Genomic DNA, 18,503 nt, shown 5'->3' on the forward strand with positions numbered 1-18,503 from the left:
GGCCAGGGCAAGAGTGGGTGGAGAGCGGGCAACAACTGCTGCTGGGGCACCTCCCACACCCCCTCCAGCTTGGAGCAGGATGGGCAGCGTTGTGGGGAGACCCACCCCCGCTTCAGCACAGGCCGGCCCCAGTGACCCTGGGGACGTGCTTCTCTCTCTGAGCCTCAGAGCAGAGGCTCCTAGCGGCAAGTCCCACAAAGGCTGGTCAGCCTGCTGCCTCTCCTGGATTCAGTCTCAGGCCTTTATGGTGCACAGACTGTGCGTCGGGCTCAGCAGCAGCCAAGCCAACTGCCTCCCTGCTCCTGGACCCAGTGGTCTGCAGACCCAGGGGTATCAGGGAGGGCTTTCTGGAGGAGACCAGCCTCGGCAGGGAATCTGGCCTCTGCTGGCTGACCTGGGAAAGGCTCAGGAAAGTGGGGTCACTTTCTCCCCGCAGGACAGGGAGGTCAAATTGAGTTGATCCAGATTAATGTGATTAAGTGTGGCTGCTTCTCTATCATCCCACCTGTTCACATATCCACACTTTTGTTCAGTCAGTCATCAAATGCTCTACCACCCAGCCCAGCCCAGCCTTACCCAGCCCATCTGTGTGGGAACTTATCTTGGCATTTTCTTAAATAACAGCCTTAGTGAGATACAATTTACATGCCACACAAATCATTATGTTAAAGAGAACAATTCAGTAGTTTTAAGGACACTCACACAGGTGTGTCACCATCACCGCTCTCTAGTTCCAGAACAGTCCATCTCCCCAGAAGGAAGCCCTGTTCTCAGGAGAAGGCACTCCCACCCCCTCCCCAGCCCCTGGCCCCACTCGCCCATGTTCTGTGTGGATCTGCCTGCTGTGGACACGTCACGGATATGGGGTCACACTGTGTGGCCTGTGTGTCTGGCATGGCACCGAGCACTGTGTGCTCAGGGTCTGTCCACGTGTGGCACATGGCAGGGCTCTGCTCCTTTCTGTGGCCGTATGATGCTCCGTGTGTGGGTGGACATGTGTGTGTGTCTGTTCATGCCCTCATGGGCACCTGGGTTGTTCCCACCTCTTGGCTGGTGTGAACTGTGCTGCTTTGAACACAGGTCTGCAAATATCTGTTTGCGTCTCTGCTGTCTTTCTTTTCTTCTTTATTAATGCCATTTATGAGGTGCCACTCGCACATCATCCTATTCACCCATGAAACATAGTTTTAATATTGGTAACAATCTGAGGGTTACACAACTATGAATTCCAGAATTCCATTTAGCACAGTTGAGTGGCCAGTACCAGCTCTGTGAGTTTGTGCAGGATCTCAAAATCCTGCCTCCCTGGGATGCACGTGTCCATCCGTACGTACCAAAACGGCACACAGTGTGGCCAGAAATAATTTAGCTGCTGTCAGAGGGACCGTCTGCACAAACGGATCCCTGATGAAGTGACTACTGTGAGCTGTCAGTTAAAACTCAGAAGTTGATCTCAAAAGCATTGAGGAACTTTTAAAAACTCTGGGTGCACCAAATCTTTAAACATTTGTAAAAGGACGTGATTTCTGTAATGGTAGGTCTATGGTTCTCCATGGGGTGGTGGTGGGGTGATCCAGCCCCCAGGGGACACTGGGGGGGGTGTCTGGGGACATCCAGGATTGTCACGGGGGGCTCTGGCATCAAGCAGGTGGGGCCAGGGAGGCTGCTCAGCCACTCCAGTGCCCAGGACGCCCCCCACCAGAGAGCGACCTGGCCCGTGTCAGTAGCACCAGGGGGAGACCTTGCTTAATTTAAACTGCCAGAAACACAATGCGACATACACTGCCCTCCAAACGGAGCCTTCCTGTGGGCCGTGCTTCCTGCACACAGGGCTTGTCATGGTATTTTCGCAAGAACGGGGGTGTGAGGAGGCGTCGCAGGGGTTGCATCCCACCGGCGCTGAGAATGGGCCACGGCGAGCAGTGGCACCCCCAGGCAAGCGTCCTTCCCTGTGGGAATACCACTGGGGGTGCACTCCGAGCGCTGTGGGAAAGACACCCTCGCTCAATTTAGCAATGCTCTCCCCCCACACTACCTGGTCCCCCATTTTTTGGTTCCCCCAGTGTCTCACAGGAGGCCCTTTACTGAATGCTGACCTTCCAGATACATCCGTTACCCCTGTTATGGGTTAATTGTGCACCCCCCAAAATCTAATATATCCAACTAGCTCCCAGAACCTTAGAATGTGACCTTCCTTGGAGACAAGGTTCGCCAGAGACTCCCCACAATGTATATGCTGTAATCTAACCCCCAAGGTGATGGTATTAGGAGGTGGGACCTTTTGGGGGTAATCAGGTTGTGAGGGAGGTCCCCATTATGGGATGAGTCCCCTTACAAGACAGACTCCAGGGTGCTCCCTCGATCCTTCCGCCGTACGAGAAACCGAAACAGAGCCGTCCGTGCACCAGGAAACCAGAGCTGCGATCCTGGCCCTACAGCCTCCAGAACCTGATAAATAAATTCCAGGTGACCTCAGCCGCCCAGCTGGTGGTCATTTGTTATAGCAGCTGCAGGAGGCTCGTGTGCCCTGGAGGTGGGTCCTCCCCATGACAACACGAGACCCTGCCCCCCCTGCTCCGGTGGGGGTCTCGGGGGTCTCGACTCCCCTGTCAGCAGTCAAAGCACATTCTAACACCTGCACTCAGGTGTCTATAGGGACAGCGTGGGCCACCCTGAAACCCCCAAGTGGGGAGGGGAAGTGGATTTGGGGAGAGAGTCACTACAGGTAAAAAATCCCGAGCAAATAGGGCCTCCCCAGGAGCCAGTGGGGAACCTGCCCACCAGCATGGCTGCAGCCTCCACCTTCCTGGGCCCCCTCCTCCCGCCAACTTATTCTTCATAACACACACGCAAAACCCAAACATTTAGGCAATGTAGGCAAGCTCAAAAAAGAAAAGTTTTAAAACACCCACCATGCTCCCATCTAAAAACAGACGCTGTTTAATACGTCAGTGTTTTTCCCTCAGACGTTTTTTATAATTTTTTGTTTTACTATTATTGATGTGTTTTTACAAAGCTGGCACCATTAGTGAACATGTCACCCACATTATTTTTTTCTCTTAAGAGTATATTCTGGTTTGGCTGGTCCTCAAAAAGCTAAATATAGAATAACAATATGACCAGCAATGCCACTCCTATGAATCTACCCAAAGGAATCAAAAGTAGGGACTTGAAGAAATACTTGCACACAAATGTTCCCAGCGGCATGAGTCACATCAGCCGAACAGTGGGCACAACCCAGCTGTCCACTGACGGGTGAATGGACACACACGTGTGTCCACCCACATGTGGAGCATCATGCAGCCAAGAAAACCAGTGGAGCTCTGCCACGTACCTCAGCGTGGACGGACCCTGGATACAGTGCTCAGTGAGACACCAGACACCCAAGGCCACACAGTGTGTGACCCCATTTCTGTGGATCGTCCACAACAGGCTTGGTTCCTGGGTGCTGGGGGCTGGGGAGAGGTGGGGGGGCCTCTCATGAGGACGGGGCTCCCTTAGGGATGATGGAAATGTCCTAAAATTGATGTGGTGTTGACTGCACACATCTGTGACTCTACTAAACACGACTGAATTGTGCGCTTTAAATGGTGCATTGTACAGTATGTGAATTCCACCTGAAAAAAGCTGTTAAAAAATATCTGATGTTCCAAAAAAAAGATGCAGGAGTATAGAATAAATATAATATTTTTTGTCATACTATTTAGTACTGTATTACTTATTATAATATAAATGTAATATAACATATATGGTAAATAAAATGTGTAGATAAATGCTATGAAATGAGGTACGGCAGAATGTATTTATATGCTTACATAGAGATATTAACCGAAATGTATATAAAGTGTGATATTTTACACATACACTTACATGTAGTATAACCACAGACACTAAGAACACACACAGAAGAAAAGTCCGGTAAAATGCCCATTTATGTGTAGTTTTCTCAGTGAACACCCATTGCTCTTATGTTTAGCAACAAACATCCTACAGAAATGACGCTAAAACTGGTGAACATAGTCAAGTGGGCCATGCGGCACGGGAAACAGGTTGGCGGAGAGGTTCCGCTCAGGCATGAGACTATGAAACCATCTCGTTTCCTAACACATACCCTTTGTGAAAACTTTGGATGTATTGCAAAATAATGTTTTGTTTTATTTATTTCTTATAAAGACATGTACATTTAAAACAAAGGATTTAATACACTTATATGAAAACATGTCATTTTTAAAAGGAGCAAAAAACACAAAATAAAACACACATGCAGGTGATAGGAAATCGTGCGTCAGTCTGGGACTGTGCCCTCCCCAGCCTGGGGCCTGTATGCGCAGAAGGGTCACGCCCGCAGGGCCCGGCGCCACGTTCTGTGCCTTATCTCCAGGCCACAGCCGGGGTTGCAGATCTGCGGCCAAAGTCCGGCCGTTTGAGGCCTGCCTTTGGCCTGGTTACCACTGCCGGCTGTTTGAGGAGTATTGGAAATGGTCGGTTATGAACTTCCTTTTTTTCCTGCACTTGTTCAAGAGCCCAACGCCTTCTGACTGTTCCCAAGGACACAGACAGGAGAAACAGCCAGGCCTAGACATGAGGAGGCTCAATCCTTGCAAAGTTTTTGCTCGTTAGTGTTTTATCAACAACGTTTTCAAACATGCAGAGAGGTCGAGGAACTTTCAGGGTGAACATCACACCCGTGCCACCCAGAGCCTCTGGGTGAGAGGCGCCCTGTCCCCTGTGTCCCGGGGGTGTCCATCTCCCCAGACTCTGTGCACCCATCTCACTGTCACAGCCCCATTTCAGGGCCCGTTGTGTGCATAGAATCCCTTCAGAGCACCCTTTACTAGAGGCTGTGTCTGTGGCTCTGCCGTGTGGGTGCAATTTACCTTGGGTGACATGTACAAAGCCCAAGTGCACTGTCAGACAGCCATTGTCAAATGCACGCTGCAGGCGTCGCTCACAGACAGGATGCTGAACATCCGTGTCGCTCCGTGTGTGGGCCCCCAGGGCCTCCATAACAAACCAGAACCAACTCAGTGCCTTAAAACAACACACGTTTATCAGCTCGTGTTCTGGAGGTCAGGCCTCATTTCTAAATCCTGGCGGGCAGGGCCGGGTCCTCCGGGGGCCCTGGGAGAACCGTGTCCCCCTCTTCTGGCTTCTAGAGGCACCACGGCCTCGGCTGGGGGCCCCTCCTCTGTCTGCACGGCCAGCAGGGCCGCTCCTTCCCGTCTCTCTGACCCTGACCTTCTGCCCCCCCTCATAGGGACCCTCGTGAGGACCCTGGGCCCCAGGAACCCAAGGCCACCCCCATCTCAGGGGCCTTGACTACCCCCTTCTGCAGAGTCCCTCTGCCACGTGAGGGGACCTGTCCTCAGGTTCTGGGACTGGGACATGGATACCTTTGGGGGCCATTATTCAACTGACTGTCCACCGATTTTCAAAATCGAGTGAGAGCCCCTGCCCCTGGCTCCCACAGACCCCCAGATGCCTCACCTGGCGTAGTGACTTCAGTGGGTCACCAGGGGTGGCCCTCCAGCCTTGACATTTGGTGCCACACCCTCTGTTGCCCCTTCCCAGCAGCTCAGCTTTCACCACCTCCAGGAAGCCCTCTCTGATACCCTTCCTTCCCTCCCTGCTGTCTGGAGGCCCCTCACCTGTCACAGACCTCTGCTCCCTGCAAGGCACCTAGCACCCACTGATTTCCCTCACGTCCCTGTAAGCCCAGCCGGGGCGGGCTGCTGTGAGCCCCTGCACCGACCCTGAGCCGTTACCCACTGTGGCTGGTTGGGTGCAGAGGTCTCCCTTCTCACAAACTCAGCATCGGCAGGCACCCCATAGTCTGCGACGCTTATGGGATTGGATGACAGCTGGAGATGTCTGTGGCTGTCATGGGGGAGCTCCTAACGTTGAGTGGGTGGGGCCAGCAGCGCTGCTCAGTCCCCCACAGTGCCCAGGATGCCCCCTAAGAGAGTGACCAGCCCTAAGTGGGGTAGTGGGAAGTCATTTCTGCCTTAACCACAGAACACCGTGGGCTCAGTGCCTGGGCTCCAACAGCAAGTGAGCCTTTCACTGCTGGATGAAATCTAGAAGGAGATTTTGGTCTGGCCTCACTGTTTACAATTTTGGGGTGAAAGGTGCCTTTCCCCCTTCCTCCAGGACTAAAGCAGATGCCTGCGGTCACTCCCATCTCCCTGACGGAAGGGGGAGGGAGCTGCCCCCCAGAACCAGAGGCCCCTGGCTCCCCACATCCCTACAGAGCTGGGAGGTTGCCTCTGTACCCTGTGTCCTCACAGGGACTCTCCCTGACACCCCTGTGCTCCCTCTCTCCTCCCCAACCCCTGCTTTTTTCAAGTTGCTGCACTTTGTTTTTCTACCAAGAGGGATGCATTTTCTTTTTCCTTTCCACCTACAATGCTCCCAAATTAAAGTGTGTCTTGCCAGCTGAGGCACAGGGCCTGCCCAAGTCAAAGGGACCCTCCCCACCTGAGTCTCGGGTCTCCAGGCCTCTGCCGGCTCCCCACGGCCTGAGGCCCGGGCACTGCCTGCGCTCTGGTCCAGCGGGTAGAGTTCTGGAGGCTCCTCACTGGACCAAGCTCTGGGTGGGCTGCAAGGCCACGCTCTCGCTCTCGACCCCAGGGCGCTGGGGGTCAGCTGCAACCTCCGTCACTTCCTGGGGGTAAACATGATATGCCCCAGCGACCTGTGGATTCTGGACCCTTGGCCTGGAATCAGCCGTCTGTGTAAGACCCTGGAGGACTTCCAAGAGGCAGGGAACAGATTTCCAGACCCAGATGCCCTTCCAGCCTTAAGAAAACAGGGCCCAAATACCAACAGAGATACTAACAAATCACAAACTCGTTTGAAGACCCCTAAGCACCCCCTAGGGCAGGCGGGTGGGAGTAAGCCCTTGCAATGAAATTGTGGGCCCCTGTAGAAAAGTTGAAGACTATTATGAAGTTAACTAAAAATCCATCTGCTCTTCATTTTCACTGTGAGCTGCAATTCTGAACAATGATATCCATACCTACTCTTCCCTGGGAAAACGCTTCTGTCGGTCTACGGGCAGTTGCTGTTGAGTTATAGTAAGCCTTAAATGGGACATTTTTAATACTTGTAAATGTTGACTAAGTAAATAATAAATACCGCATTCCAGTAAATAATAAATACTGCATTCTACATGCAAGGGAATTCAGAAACACACACGGACTTTAATGCATGCTTTTGAAAGCAAACTTCTGCCCATTTTGGACTCATTTAAGGTCTGGGGGAAATTCTGTGCCTGTAAACCCAAATGAAAAACTGTGAAACGAAGTGGGATAGTGTTTTTGCTTGCGAAGTGCAAAATTTAGCTCCTACTTGAAACGTGTTTCTGATTTCACTGCCAGGAGTAGTATTTTTGCCTGGGGCAAATTTCAGTTCCCACGTGCAGCGTCTGCCAGGAGTAATATTTATGGTTAAGTCCAAATGTGACACCAAGTATTTTACTAAATTTGAGTATTATCTTTAACACCGAAAATTCTCTTAATTGTAAGGGGTCTTAAAACGTGTAAGATTGAATCCAGAACATCATCATCATGACCGGTCATTAGGAGGTTTTTACTGAAAATAACGTCGGGGTGGGAGGGTCCCGCTGGGAACCACCCCCTTCCCCCAGCTACTCGGGGCCTTTGTCGCCCCGAGCCGCCAGGCGCAGGGGTCCCGCTACCGGAAAGGACCCGAGCGAGGACCACGGTGGACACCGGGCCACCTCAAGACCCTCGACAGCGACGTCCAAACCCCAGGCCAGGTGGTGGAGGCGGGGCGGGCGGGGCGCGCGCGCGCGGCGCGTTCCCAGCGCCACGGTCACTTCGCCCCCCTCGCGCCCGCAGAGCGACGTAAACAGGAGGGGCGTGGCTCGAATCAGTCGCCGTTCACCAATCAGGCGCCGAGAGAGGCGGGCACCCCTGGGTTTCCCGGCGGTGCCACGGCCCCGCCCCTCGCGTGGCCTCGCTCCCGGCGGCGTGGGGGGCGTGGCCCGGGCGCGGCGCCTATAAAGGCGGGAGACGGCCGTGGCGCCATTTTGCGAACGGCGAGCAGCGGCGGAGGCGCGGAGAAGCGCGGCGGAGGTTTTCCTGGTTTCGGACCCCAGCGGCCGGATGGTGAAATCCTCCCTGCAGCGCATCCTCAACAGCCACTGCTTCGCCAGAGAGAAGGAGGGGGATAAATCCAGCGCCACCGTCCACACCAGCCGCACCATGCCGCTCCTCAGCCTGCACAACCGCGGCGGCCGCAGCAGCGAGAGGTGAGCGCCCCGCCCCCGCCCGAAGCTTCCAGAAGCGCTGCCGCGCAGGCCCGCAGGAGGCCGGCCGCGGGGCGCCACGGAGGTCCCGGAACGCGAGCTCCGCCCCTCGGCCGAGGTCCCTCCGCCCCGGGGGCGGGGCGGGTGCACACCCCTTGAGCAGCCCTTGGGGTGCGCGCGGAGGGGCTCTGGTCGGATTTTGGGGGGCGCAGGGGACCGCAGTCCAGTTTGAGAGGCGGGATGTCTGTGGTCGGAGCCCGCGTGTCCCCTGTAGCTGCACTTCGCTGGCTGCGGGGATCGTGAGAGCTTCGCGGGTAGGGGAGGTCCGCCGCGTGGGGCCCCGGGGCGCGGCCGCCCTGTGGTCCCCCTTGGCCCCACAGCGCGTCGGTGGGGGGTGCGTCTGCTCCCCGGGGAGGCGCGGAGCGGTGGCGCCACGTAGACAGTGCCGGGGCCTTTCTCGGGGTGACAGCCGGCCGCCCCCGACTGCCTTGCCTCCCCCGTGGAAGACGTTTTGGTGGAAGGTGGCCGCGTGCGCTTCTGGTGGGCGGGGGTTCGAGAGCAGGTGGGCGCGTAGGCGGGACGCAAGGCGACGTCTCCGGGGTTCCCTTGGAGTCAGGAGCGGTGTGGGGGCCCCGGGGGGAGCCGAGCAAGAGGAAGGCGCCTTTGGGGGCCTGTGGACGACGCGCGGCGAATGGCTGCTGGCGCTCAGAGCGCGCCGTCGTGGAACCCGGGCCGACCCCGCGGGGCTCGGCTGACGCGGCCGGGCGGAGGTGCTGCCGGTGTGAGCGGCGGGTTGCTGGCTCCCTGGACGGCGGCTGCCGCAGGCCAGGCAGGGGGAGCTGGCGTGGCTGGAGTCGGAACGGGAAGTGATCTGGCGGGGGTTGGGCGGGAGTTCGAGGCCGACCTGGAGAATTCGAAGGGCGCAGGTGCGCCGAGGGGGCTTGGGTGCCGGGCCTGGGTGTCAGGAGGCGGGGTTGGGTGATGATTTCGTCGTCCTGTTGACTGCCGGCGACCGTGCCCTGTCCTGCGGGAAGGCGGATGTTGACTTTGCCCTCCGTGTAAGCACGGGACTCGGGCAGGGAGGGAGCGGGCGCCCAGGGCCCCGGCCTGGCTCTGCTGAGCCCGGCCCCCCGGCGCCTAACCTGCCCGCCCTCCTCCAGTTCCAGGGCCTCCCTCCACTGCTCTAGTAACCTGGGTCCAGGGCCTCGGTGGTGCTCCTGATGTCCCTCACCCACCCCTGAAGATCCCAGGTGGGCGAGGGAATAGGCAGAGGGATCACAATCTTTCAGCTAATTTATTTTACTCCGTGAGTACTTTGCCCCGGCTTCCCTGTGGCTTAAATGGGGGGACGGGCGAGGGACTCTCTCCATCCCTGGCCACACACTCCCAGCGCCTGCCTTATGCTGAAGGCACTGTCTGCGGGATTTGTTGGGTTCTCAAAACTCCGGGTTCGTGTAATACACGAGGACGCAAACGACAGCCCAGGTGCTGTGCAGGCCGCAGGGAGCCGTGTAGGGGGCTCCTGGGTGCCCATCACCCTGGGGCTTTGTCCTGGCAGGAGACAGCACTGCAGGGGCGGGTGGCTAGCCGGCTTGGCGCTCTTCGGGGCCTCCCAAATCGTCCCCCAGCGAGGGAGGAGGAGGACCCCCAGCCGGAGAGGGCTGGCAGCTGAGGGGCGGTTGGGCGCTGTACCCCGCAGGATAATCAGCTGAATGTAACAGAGGAACTAACATCTAACGACAAGACGAGAATTCTGAACGTCCAGTCCAGGCTCACAGGTTCGAAACACATTAACTGGAGAGCAGTGCTGAGCAGCGGCTGCCTGTACGTCGAGATCCCCGGCGGCACTTTGCCGGAGGGGAGCAAGGACAGGTGAGGGCAGGGTGCAGGGGAGCCCAACCATCGGCGTTGGGTGCGGGGGAGTCCAGGCCAGTTCCCGGAATCCTGTCTCCAGGGTACTGGGGAGCTGTTGGCATGGAGGTCGGTGGGGGGGGGGGGGGAATCGTAGGGACACTGCCCAGCCCCGTAGTGCCCAGGAGAGTCGCCGGAGTGACGCGGCCTGGCGGCGGCGGTGCCTGTGGAACCCTGGCCTGGGACCTGACAGGTGCCCTTCAGTCTCGCAGTTCTTCTCGAGTTTGCTGAGGAGCAGCTCCACGCCGACTATGTCTTCATCTGCTTCCACAAGAACCGTGAGGACAGAGGTAGGGGGTCGGGGACAAGGGGAGACGGGCAGGCCGCGGGTCCCCCTCAGCACTGCTGCAGCCGAGAGTGGGGGCGTGGGGGCAGGTGGGAGGCCGTGGCTGACACTCTTTCACCCCACAGCCGCCTTGCTCCGTACCTTCAGCTTTTTGGGCTTTGAGATTGTGAGACCGGGGCATCCCCTTGTCCCCAAGAGACCCGACGCTTGCTTCATGGCCTACACGTTTGAGAGAGAGCCCCCGGGGGAGTAGTGCAGAGGCCACCCGTGGCCCTCCTGCGCCCCCAGCCGCCTGCCTCTTCCCTGTGCGCTTCGTGGGGGTGGTGTGGCCCCTGCTGTGCTGGGCACATTCGCCCGGCCTGCTCATCTCTTCTGGGTTCGTTCGCATGTTGTAATTGTGCAAATAAACGCTCACTCCAAATTAGCGGCATATTGAAGTTTAATATTGTGTTTGTGATACTGAAGTATTTGCTTTAATTCCAAATAAAAATTTATATTTTACTTTCTTGTTGGTTTAAGATGATTCAGATCACCTTGTGCTTTGAGGACTTTTTCATCTGAACGTCTTAGGTCTGTCTCTAGGATAAAGATAGGCATTAATCGACCCTTCTATTGCTCAAAAATCCGAATAAAGCGATTACGCCTCCCAGACCTGTGTTGGCTTGGTGGTGTTCGGTGGCCACGGCCCCGTGTCCCTGTGTGGTGTCCTGACCTCGGGGCTGCAGAGCCAGGCGGAGGCCAGGGTTGGGGCAGCCATAGCCCCGTGTCCGGGATCCAGCTGGCAGCTCAGCCCCCCTTCCCCACACCTCACTTTCTAGCCTGCAGGGTACCCTGCAGCAGCTCCCCAAGTGGGCGGCCTGCACCTAGGCCTGCTGTCCCCAGTGCCCTTGGGGGGGCTGGAGGCTAGTGGCCCCCCTGTCCACTCAGTGTCCTTTGCGTGAGGCCCTAGGAGGCGCTGTGGCATGGCCAGGGTCTGCTGGGACTTGACCTGGCCCGAGTGTGGGGTGCATCTGAGCAAAGTCTCCAGCCTCCCCGTGGCCCCTGGGGATGGCCTTGCGGTGCCCAGCTGGGGCAGGAGGCAGGTTCACGGGTCCGTCTGGGCACGAGGTGGTGGTTGGAGGGCCTGAAGGTAGGTCAGGACTAGGGCCACCCGCTGGTCTCATGGGAGCATGGCTCAGGGTCTCATCTAGGCCTCGAAGGCTGGGAAGCAGACGACAGGGAGGAAAAGTGCCACGAGAGGTTTGCATGTTTGGGTGTGGGGTGGATGGACATTCAGGTGCCAGAGTGGTGATGCAGCTGGCCTCACAAGGCTCTGGGGGACAGAGCCAGGACACTCCCAGTCCATGTGGGCTAGGCAGAGGCAGAGAAGGGGCATTGGAGTTGAGGCATTAAAGGATGAGTAGGAGTCCGAAGCAGAGGAGTAGGTGATTCCAGTGGAAGAACAAGTTGGGCGAGGCCTGGGAGCTACTAGAACGTGTCTCCAAGGAAGTGGCAGGCTGGGGTGTCCAGAGAATGTGCACAGCCTTTCGGGGAGCCCTGGGAGCCGTTAGCGCTAGAGAGGGACCTGGTCAAACATGAGGACTGGGAAGATACCCCCAGGACTGCATGGTCAGTGAGGAGGTGAGTGGACACGGCTAGCGGCCCCCAGCAAGGGCAGCGGGACCCTTTGGCTCCTGTGTCCATATTCCAGAGGCATAAACAGACGCCTCTCTGTCAGGCCCCCTGATGAGCCTTGTCTCCCCATTTATTCCATCGTCCTATGCTATTAACTGAGTACCTACTGTGTGTTCAGCCTGGCCCCCGCCCACAGGGAATTCAGCCCTGTGGGCGAGGGGGCCAGGTGACAGGTGACGATGAGTGAAAAGCTCCGGGGGGTGATACTTGCTCTGGGGGAAGAGGAGGGGAGCCCAGGCGGGGGAGCAAGAACTGGCCCAGGAGAGGGGGAGCTTCCTCCTGCTCAGGCGAGCCCTTGGCGACTGGACAGGATTCAGTGTCTGGGGAACAGCATGGGAGGCCATAGTGGCGGAGTCAGCGAGGTGGCAGGGCCACATCGGGCAGGTGAGTTCAGACTCCTCCGGGGTAGGCTGTGCTGGGAGGGCTGAGTGTCTGGGGGTCCAGCGAGCCTGCCCTCCTCCCAGACACCCCGAGCAGGTTTTGGGAAGGGCGTTCCCACTGCGAGCCACCTGCCGTCCTCAGCACGAGGTCGTGCTGCAGGGCCGAGGACCGGGAGTGCTCCAAAGCTGGCGTTGGCAGGAGACGGTGCCCATCAGACCCCAGCGCTGGAAGGGCACCCTGGCCTCTGCTGGAAGATGGGGGCTCCACACCTGGGAGGGGGGTGGCCGGCCTGGCATCAGAAAGCCTCAGGAGACACAGGCCTAGTTCCCAGCCCTGGAAGGGGGAGGCACTTGCCTTCCTGTACAGACCTTTGGCCTTTGTAGCTACCAGAGAAGCGTGGCAGCCATGGAGGAGCGTGTCCACGCCCCTGCACTCCCCACCGGCCTAGCCTCTCCAAGGGGGGGACACTCCACCCTGGACGTTAGGACCTCTGACTGGTGCAGGCCTGGGAAGAGGTGCTGCCCCTTGGTGAGGCCGGAACAGCGGCTTCGCTCCCAAGAGCATCAGTCCCACAGCAGCGCCAGGGCATGGCCCAGCGAGGCCTCAGTGGCCTGGGCCAGGTATTCGCAGCACAGCCAGTCCTCGAGGCCAGGCACCTCCCCGCCCGCGGCCCGCTCAGCCAGGTGCAGGACCAGCAGTGAGCGGCGTGCCCGCAGCCAGGACCCCAGCGGTGCTCCCCGGCCGCGCAGCTCCTGCCCAGGCCCCCAGAGCAGCGCCTGTAGAGCGCCGCGCACCCCGGCCGCTGAGGGCCTGGCCTGGGCCAGCCGGGCTGCCAGGCACCCCAGGCCCGCGGCCAAGGGCGTGGCCAAGGGCAAGGCGGGGCGGAGCAGCACCCGGAGCAGGCGGCCCATCTGCTGCGCGTGGTCGCCTGGGGGGCCCGGGGAGCGCGGGCGGACGCAGCCGAAGTCGGCCAGTAGCAGGCGCTGGGGCCCATTGGCTGTGCATCCCCGCGGCGCCGCCAACAGCAGGTTCTCCGGCCTCAGCTCGGCCAGGGCTGCGCCCCGCGCCTCCAGGCGCTCCAGGGCGGTGCTCAGCTGCAGCGCCAGCAGGGCCACGGCCCAGGGGAACGCCGCCGGCTGTTGCTTTGCGCTCTCTTCTGCCAGCCATTGGGTCACAGTGCGCTCGGGTACCTCGGCTGCAAGCACCGTGGGGCCTCTCCAGGGTGCCTCAGGCAGTCCACGCTCAGGCACCAGGCCACACAACCCCTGGATGTTGAAGTGGGGGGGCAGCAAGGCCTGCAGCTCCAGGCCCCACGGGTGGGGCTCCGCAGCTCCTGGCTTGGGCACCTGGGGGGCAGAGGGGCTGTCAGACCTGATCATGGGGCCCCTGGCCATTACAGTCAGGACCCAGGGCTCCACTTGCCCTGAGGCCTTTCTGCCCACCCCCAACCTGCCCCCAGGACAGCTTGCAGGGTGCATGGGCTCCAGGAACAGGAGTTAAATATTAATTCAGATGTTAGTCACCAACATGATTTTAGGGCAACTATACTGAGGAGGGTAGTATTTAGGGGTCAAACTTGCCAGCCTGGTAAAGGGGCTGGAGATTCCAGCCAAGGTGTCGGAGCTGGGCTGTCCAGTAGAAACACAAGGGAGGCCACAGCATAGGCATAATGAAAATTTACCAGTAGCCACAAAGTGTGAAAAGAAACAGGTGAACATAATTTGCATAATAAATGTTATTTAACCCTGATGTGTCCAAAATGTTCTTCTGCCAGGAGTCATCAACATGAAAAATATTAGATGTTTTGCATTATTATTTTCTGATAGTGTTTGAGATCTGGTGTCTATTCCACACTCATCATATCTCAGTGGGGACCAGCCCCATTTCGAGGGCCCAGAAATCACACATGGCTCTTTCCTGCAGTAGTGGACAGCAGAGCTCTTTCTAGAAGGTTGGGAGGGCTTCAGCTCTGGGAATTACCTTAGAATCATGTTAGCAGGATATTAAAAATTATAGTTTCTGGGCTGGGACTCTGAGCATGCCTGTTTTAAAGACAGCGTCCCCAGGGCCCTCTGAGATGGAGCCCGGATAGAGCTGTCAGCTGGAGAGCGCACAGCCAGCAACTGACTCCCTCTGTGCTCTGATCTGTAAAATGGGCCGTAATACACATTCTATCAAGTCCGTGAGGTGGCCATGCATCTGACCTTGGTGAGATCATTGTTATGATTGACCTTGTCAATCATTGTTATGATTAAAGTAGTAGCTGTCAGTCAGCTTGACTGGTGAACTCAGTGGCTTTCCAGAGCCAGAATTCTCTGGGAGTGAGTGAGGTTCCTGGGCTCCTGAGAGGCGTGGGGTGGGGATTTTTTATGACTCCCAGGTGATTCGAATGCAGGTGGCCCACAATTTGGTGGGGATGTGGTTCCAAGGGCTGATGGTGTTAATTCCCATCATTTGCAAAATAGGCCTAATGTGGGACCTCCAAGTTGGTGGAGCTCACCTTGGCAGCCAAGATGTGCCACGCCTCCCCGTCCACACGCACCACGCGGTAGTAGAGGGCGTCCCCGCCCTCCACGCAGGGCCGGCTGTCCAGGAGGCGGAAGCTGTGGCCAGGGCGGCAGGGGCCCGGGTGGCCCCCCAGGAGCCGGGCCTGGAGCCGGGCACGCATGGCACAGAGCCCCTCCAGCTGCCGGGCCTCCAGCGCGGCGTGCATGGCCTCTGGAGACTGCAGGTCACGCCAGGAGAGGCCTGTCTCGGTGGTGTCGAGTGAAGTGACAGCCAGCTCTGCAGGGGGGCAGGCTGGCTGGGCCTTGTCGCTGGCCTGGGTCTCGTCCACACTGCAGGACTCCAGAAGGGGCCTCCGGGGCTGGCCTGCTTGTGCGGGGCTGGGGCTGGGGGCCCTGTGGGTGGGCAGGGACCGGGTCCTAGCCAGGGTCTTCTTGGGCAGGGGTGGGGGTAAGGGCTGCAGATCAGTCGAGAGGGACCCAGAAGTCCGGGGGCGGCGGGCCTTGCAGGGTAGCAGGTGGGCCCGGACCTCACCTGTGGGGTTGGGGAGGAGGGACATGCAGGGCATGGGGCCACGGACACCTGCCCCACCCTCACCACCATTTCCCCACCCCTGCCATGGAAATCATGCTCACCCTCATCTGCCCCGTGCTCTGTCCAGTAGATGCCACCCAGTTTACATAGGAGGAAGCTGATGCTCAGAGGGGGGAAAGGTCTGTGGCCTGGAAGCGCCCAGCCCGGCATCACGTGGTCCCGTTTCCCTGAGTGGCTCTGGGCAGGGTGCCCCTGCCTCTGAAATCTAATTTCCTCATTTTGCAAACTGGTGATCCCAGCTTTTCCTTTTTTAACAGTTTTATTATGGACAGGAACAAAGCTGGTATAATCGAGTCATGTCATCATTAGGCAGAGAGTTTCTTAAATGGTGATGAGACTCAACCCTCCGGCTGGAGCCCCCGCCCCGGGGGTCCGGCCTCCCGCCCCTGCCAGCGCCCCCTCCCAGTGGCTCACCAAGGTTGCTGTACGTGGGCTGAGTCCGCCAGGTGGGCATTACGGGCCCCGGGGCCTCTGGGGCTGGCGTGGGGCTGCTCATGCTGCCTGGGGGAGATCAGAGCCAGGTGCATGCGTAGCTGGGCACATGCAGGGTGTCCAGGAGCCCTCGATGGCAATGGGAGGGTGCACAGCGGCCTGGGCAAGAGAGGGCAGTGTGGCATGCCTGTGCTCTCTTGCCTGGCCCTGACCCTGCTGTGTGGCCCTGAGAGGCTTTCTCACCCTCTCTGGGCCCTTTCCTCATCAGTGAGACAACAGGGGCAGTGCGAAGGCCCTGTACTTCTGTGATGTGGACAGAATGCCTAGCCCTGAGGGTGGGCATTTGGGGGAACGACTGACGGTCATGGACCAGTACATGATGCCGGAGACACTTGGGATGCGTAAAGCTCAGCTCCTCAAGCCTGCAATTGCCCCAGCTCTGCCCCACCCAGATCCCAGGGCACCCTAACCCCCCAAAGCTGCCACTTCTGCCCACTGCCCACCCCGGAGCCCCTCCCGAGCCCCCTCCAAGCCCCCTACCTTCAGGAGTGGTGACTGTGGGCCAGGAGGGCATCAGGGACAGACCCCCACTAGCTGCAGCCCCTGCCTCCCAAGACTGTCTGACCTGTCACTGGCAGCCAGCCGGAAATGCCGCCCAACTGTCAGACCTCAGGCCACCGCCCGCATCACTTCCCCTCCTGCCCTCAAAGGTGGGCTGGCATTCCAGGCAGGAGGCACGCGGGAGCCAAGGTGGGGGGTGGGCTCCAAGAGACTGAGCACAGGGTGGGCAACAGAGGACGGGTTGAGGCCCCAGAGGGCGCTCAGGGCAGGCGGCCGTGGTGGCCTCTGCTACACTGGGGGGCCGGGCATTTTGGGCTCCCAGTGTTTGGCTAGGTCAGGGAGCCCCAAACAACTGCTTAGACAGGAACACAGTGAAGGCACTGTTTCCTCTGCAACTTTCACTTCCCGGAGAACCACTTCCCCTTCTTCAGGACCCTCCGAGACGACCCCAGGGCACGGCCCCTGCCGCCTGCCCAGCCCAGCACCCTCTGCTCGGGGCAGGCACTGCACCTTTGAGCACCTCTGTTCTGACCTGCTGTGTGACGTTGGGTAAATCACCATCCTTCTCTGCATTCCAGCGAATAAAAAAGTGGCTCCTGCTTGCTGCCTCAGAAGAGCCACGCCAGCTGGATTTTTCTTGAAAAATAATTGAATCACCTCCCTCGCCAACGCTCACCTCCTGAATGCATTTATTTAGAAAAAACGGTTGCTACATAATTACCATGCATGGAAAATAATCTAGAGTGATGGAAAATCCAGGGAAGACAATGTGAGATTCTAGCTTAAGCACGTGCCTGGGAGGCTGTTTTGAGATTTGAGGCTTGCCCTGCCTGTGCGGGAAGCGTGAAGGGCATCCCGTCCCCAAATCCAGTCCCTGCCCACATGTAGCAGAAGAGCCGAGAAACCCCTACATGTCGGAGCAGATTTCATGCTGTATTTCTCCCCACCACCCTATTCTGTTTCCCTTTGGGACCGTGAGCCCAGAGAAGGTAGGGGGTCCCTGCAGGGTCACACAGCAGGTCAAGGCTGGGGTGAAAGTTCTATGGTGTCATTGCTGGGTGCCCCAGTGACAGTCCTCATTGGTCCTCACCTATCCAAGCAATATTTAAAACAAAAAATCTAATGGCGTATTCTGGCCATGGCTGGCTGGCTGTTTTTGTAAATAAAGTTTTATTGGAATCAGGGCTAGGATTTGGGTATGGAGAGTGAGGCAGGGTCCTGCCAGGGCAGATCAGATCCTGTCTTTATTTAAAAGGTTGGCATTTTGTTCCTCATGGATTTGAGGCACAAATTAATTGCATTTATGGAATGTTGATCTCGATGACTAAGTTCTGGGCACTTTCTTACGTTTTGTGCCCAATGTGAGTGCCTCTCTCACCCCGTCCTGGTCCCAGCCCTGCGGAGGCAGAGATTTGGCTAAGACTGTGGGGTGGGGAGGCAGGCAGAGGGGCCACACTGGACACGGGGTGGCACCTCTGGGGACTTTTCCATGCAGGACCGGACAGGGTGGTGGGCAGCTGGCACATGGGCAAGGAGAGAAGAGGGACCAGCTGACACCTGCCAAGCACCCTTGGTGTTTGTGGTAGAGGCAATCACAGCCCCCGAGCAGTGACTGGCAGGTAGGAATGGGGAGGGGGAGAGAATTTGCACACCTTGGGGGTCAGTCACCAGGAGAGGGCCCTGGCTGGGCGGACCTGGGAGAGGACAGGAGATCCGCAGGAAGTGTGTCTGCACCAGGGCCAGAGGCAAGCACGCGGAGGTCCATGCGGCAGGGACCCCACGCACCCTCCTAGCCCCACCTGGTGGGGGATCAGGGCAGGTATGTTCGCGGTGCCCCTGGGCCCAGAATGTGCGGATGGCAGGCACCCCGTGATGTGTTTTGGGGGA

General features: G+C 58.3%; 2 protein-coding genes across 7 annotated transcripts; one reads left to right on the plus strand and one right to left on the minus strand.

The window, feature by feature from the left end:
- The first annotated feature begins 8,031 nt into the window (after positions 1-8,031).
- OAZ1 (ornithine decarboxylase antizyme 1) lies at positions 8,032-10,970 on the plus strand. The gene is given in 6 exon segments (XM_036890619.2): positions 8,032-8,275; positions 9,433-9,490; positions 9,492-9,578; positions 9,972-10,144; positions 10,388-10,473; positions 10,595-10,970. Coding segments are annotated over 6 exon segments (678 nt in total). The 5' UTR covers positions 8,032-8,129; the 3' UTR covers positions 10,723-10,970.
- A 1,531-nt stretch (positions 10,971-12,501) lies between these two features.
- Positions 12,502-18,503, minus strand: PEAK3 (PEAK family member 3). Of its 6 annotated transcripts, none has more exons than XM_036890595.2 (4): positions 16,681-18,503; positions 16,038-16,214; positions 15,025-15,424; positions 12,502-13,870 (listed from the first exon to the last, which is right to left on the minus strand). In XM_036890595.2, the coding sequence occupies exons 2-4, from the start codon at positions 16,148-16,150 to the stop codon at positions 13,088-13,090; spliced, it is 1,296 nt and encodes a 431-aa protein (XP_036746490.2). In that variant the 5' UTR covers positions 16,151-16,214; positions 16,681-18,503; the 3' UTR covers positions 12,502-13,087. The 6 variants fall into 6 exon arrangements, with proteins under 6 accessions (XP_036746490.2, XP_036746486.2, XP_036746489.2 ...); XM_036890591.2 differs by having other exon boundaries at positions 15,025-15,563; XM_036890594.2 differs by having other exon boundaries at positions 16,596-18,503.

This window comes from Manis pentadactyla, chromosome 12 (assembly GCF_030020395.1).
Source record: "Manis pentadactyla isolate mManPen7 chromosome 12, mManPen7.hap1, whole genome shotgun sequence".
Classification (NCBI taxonomy): Eukaryota; Metazoa; Chordata; class Mammalia; order Pholidota; family Manidae; genus Manis; species Manis pentadactyla.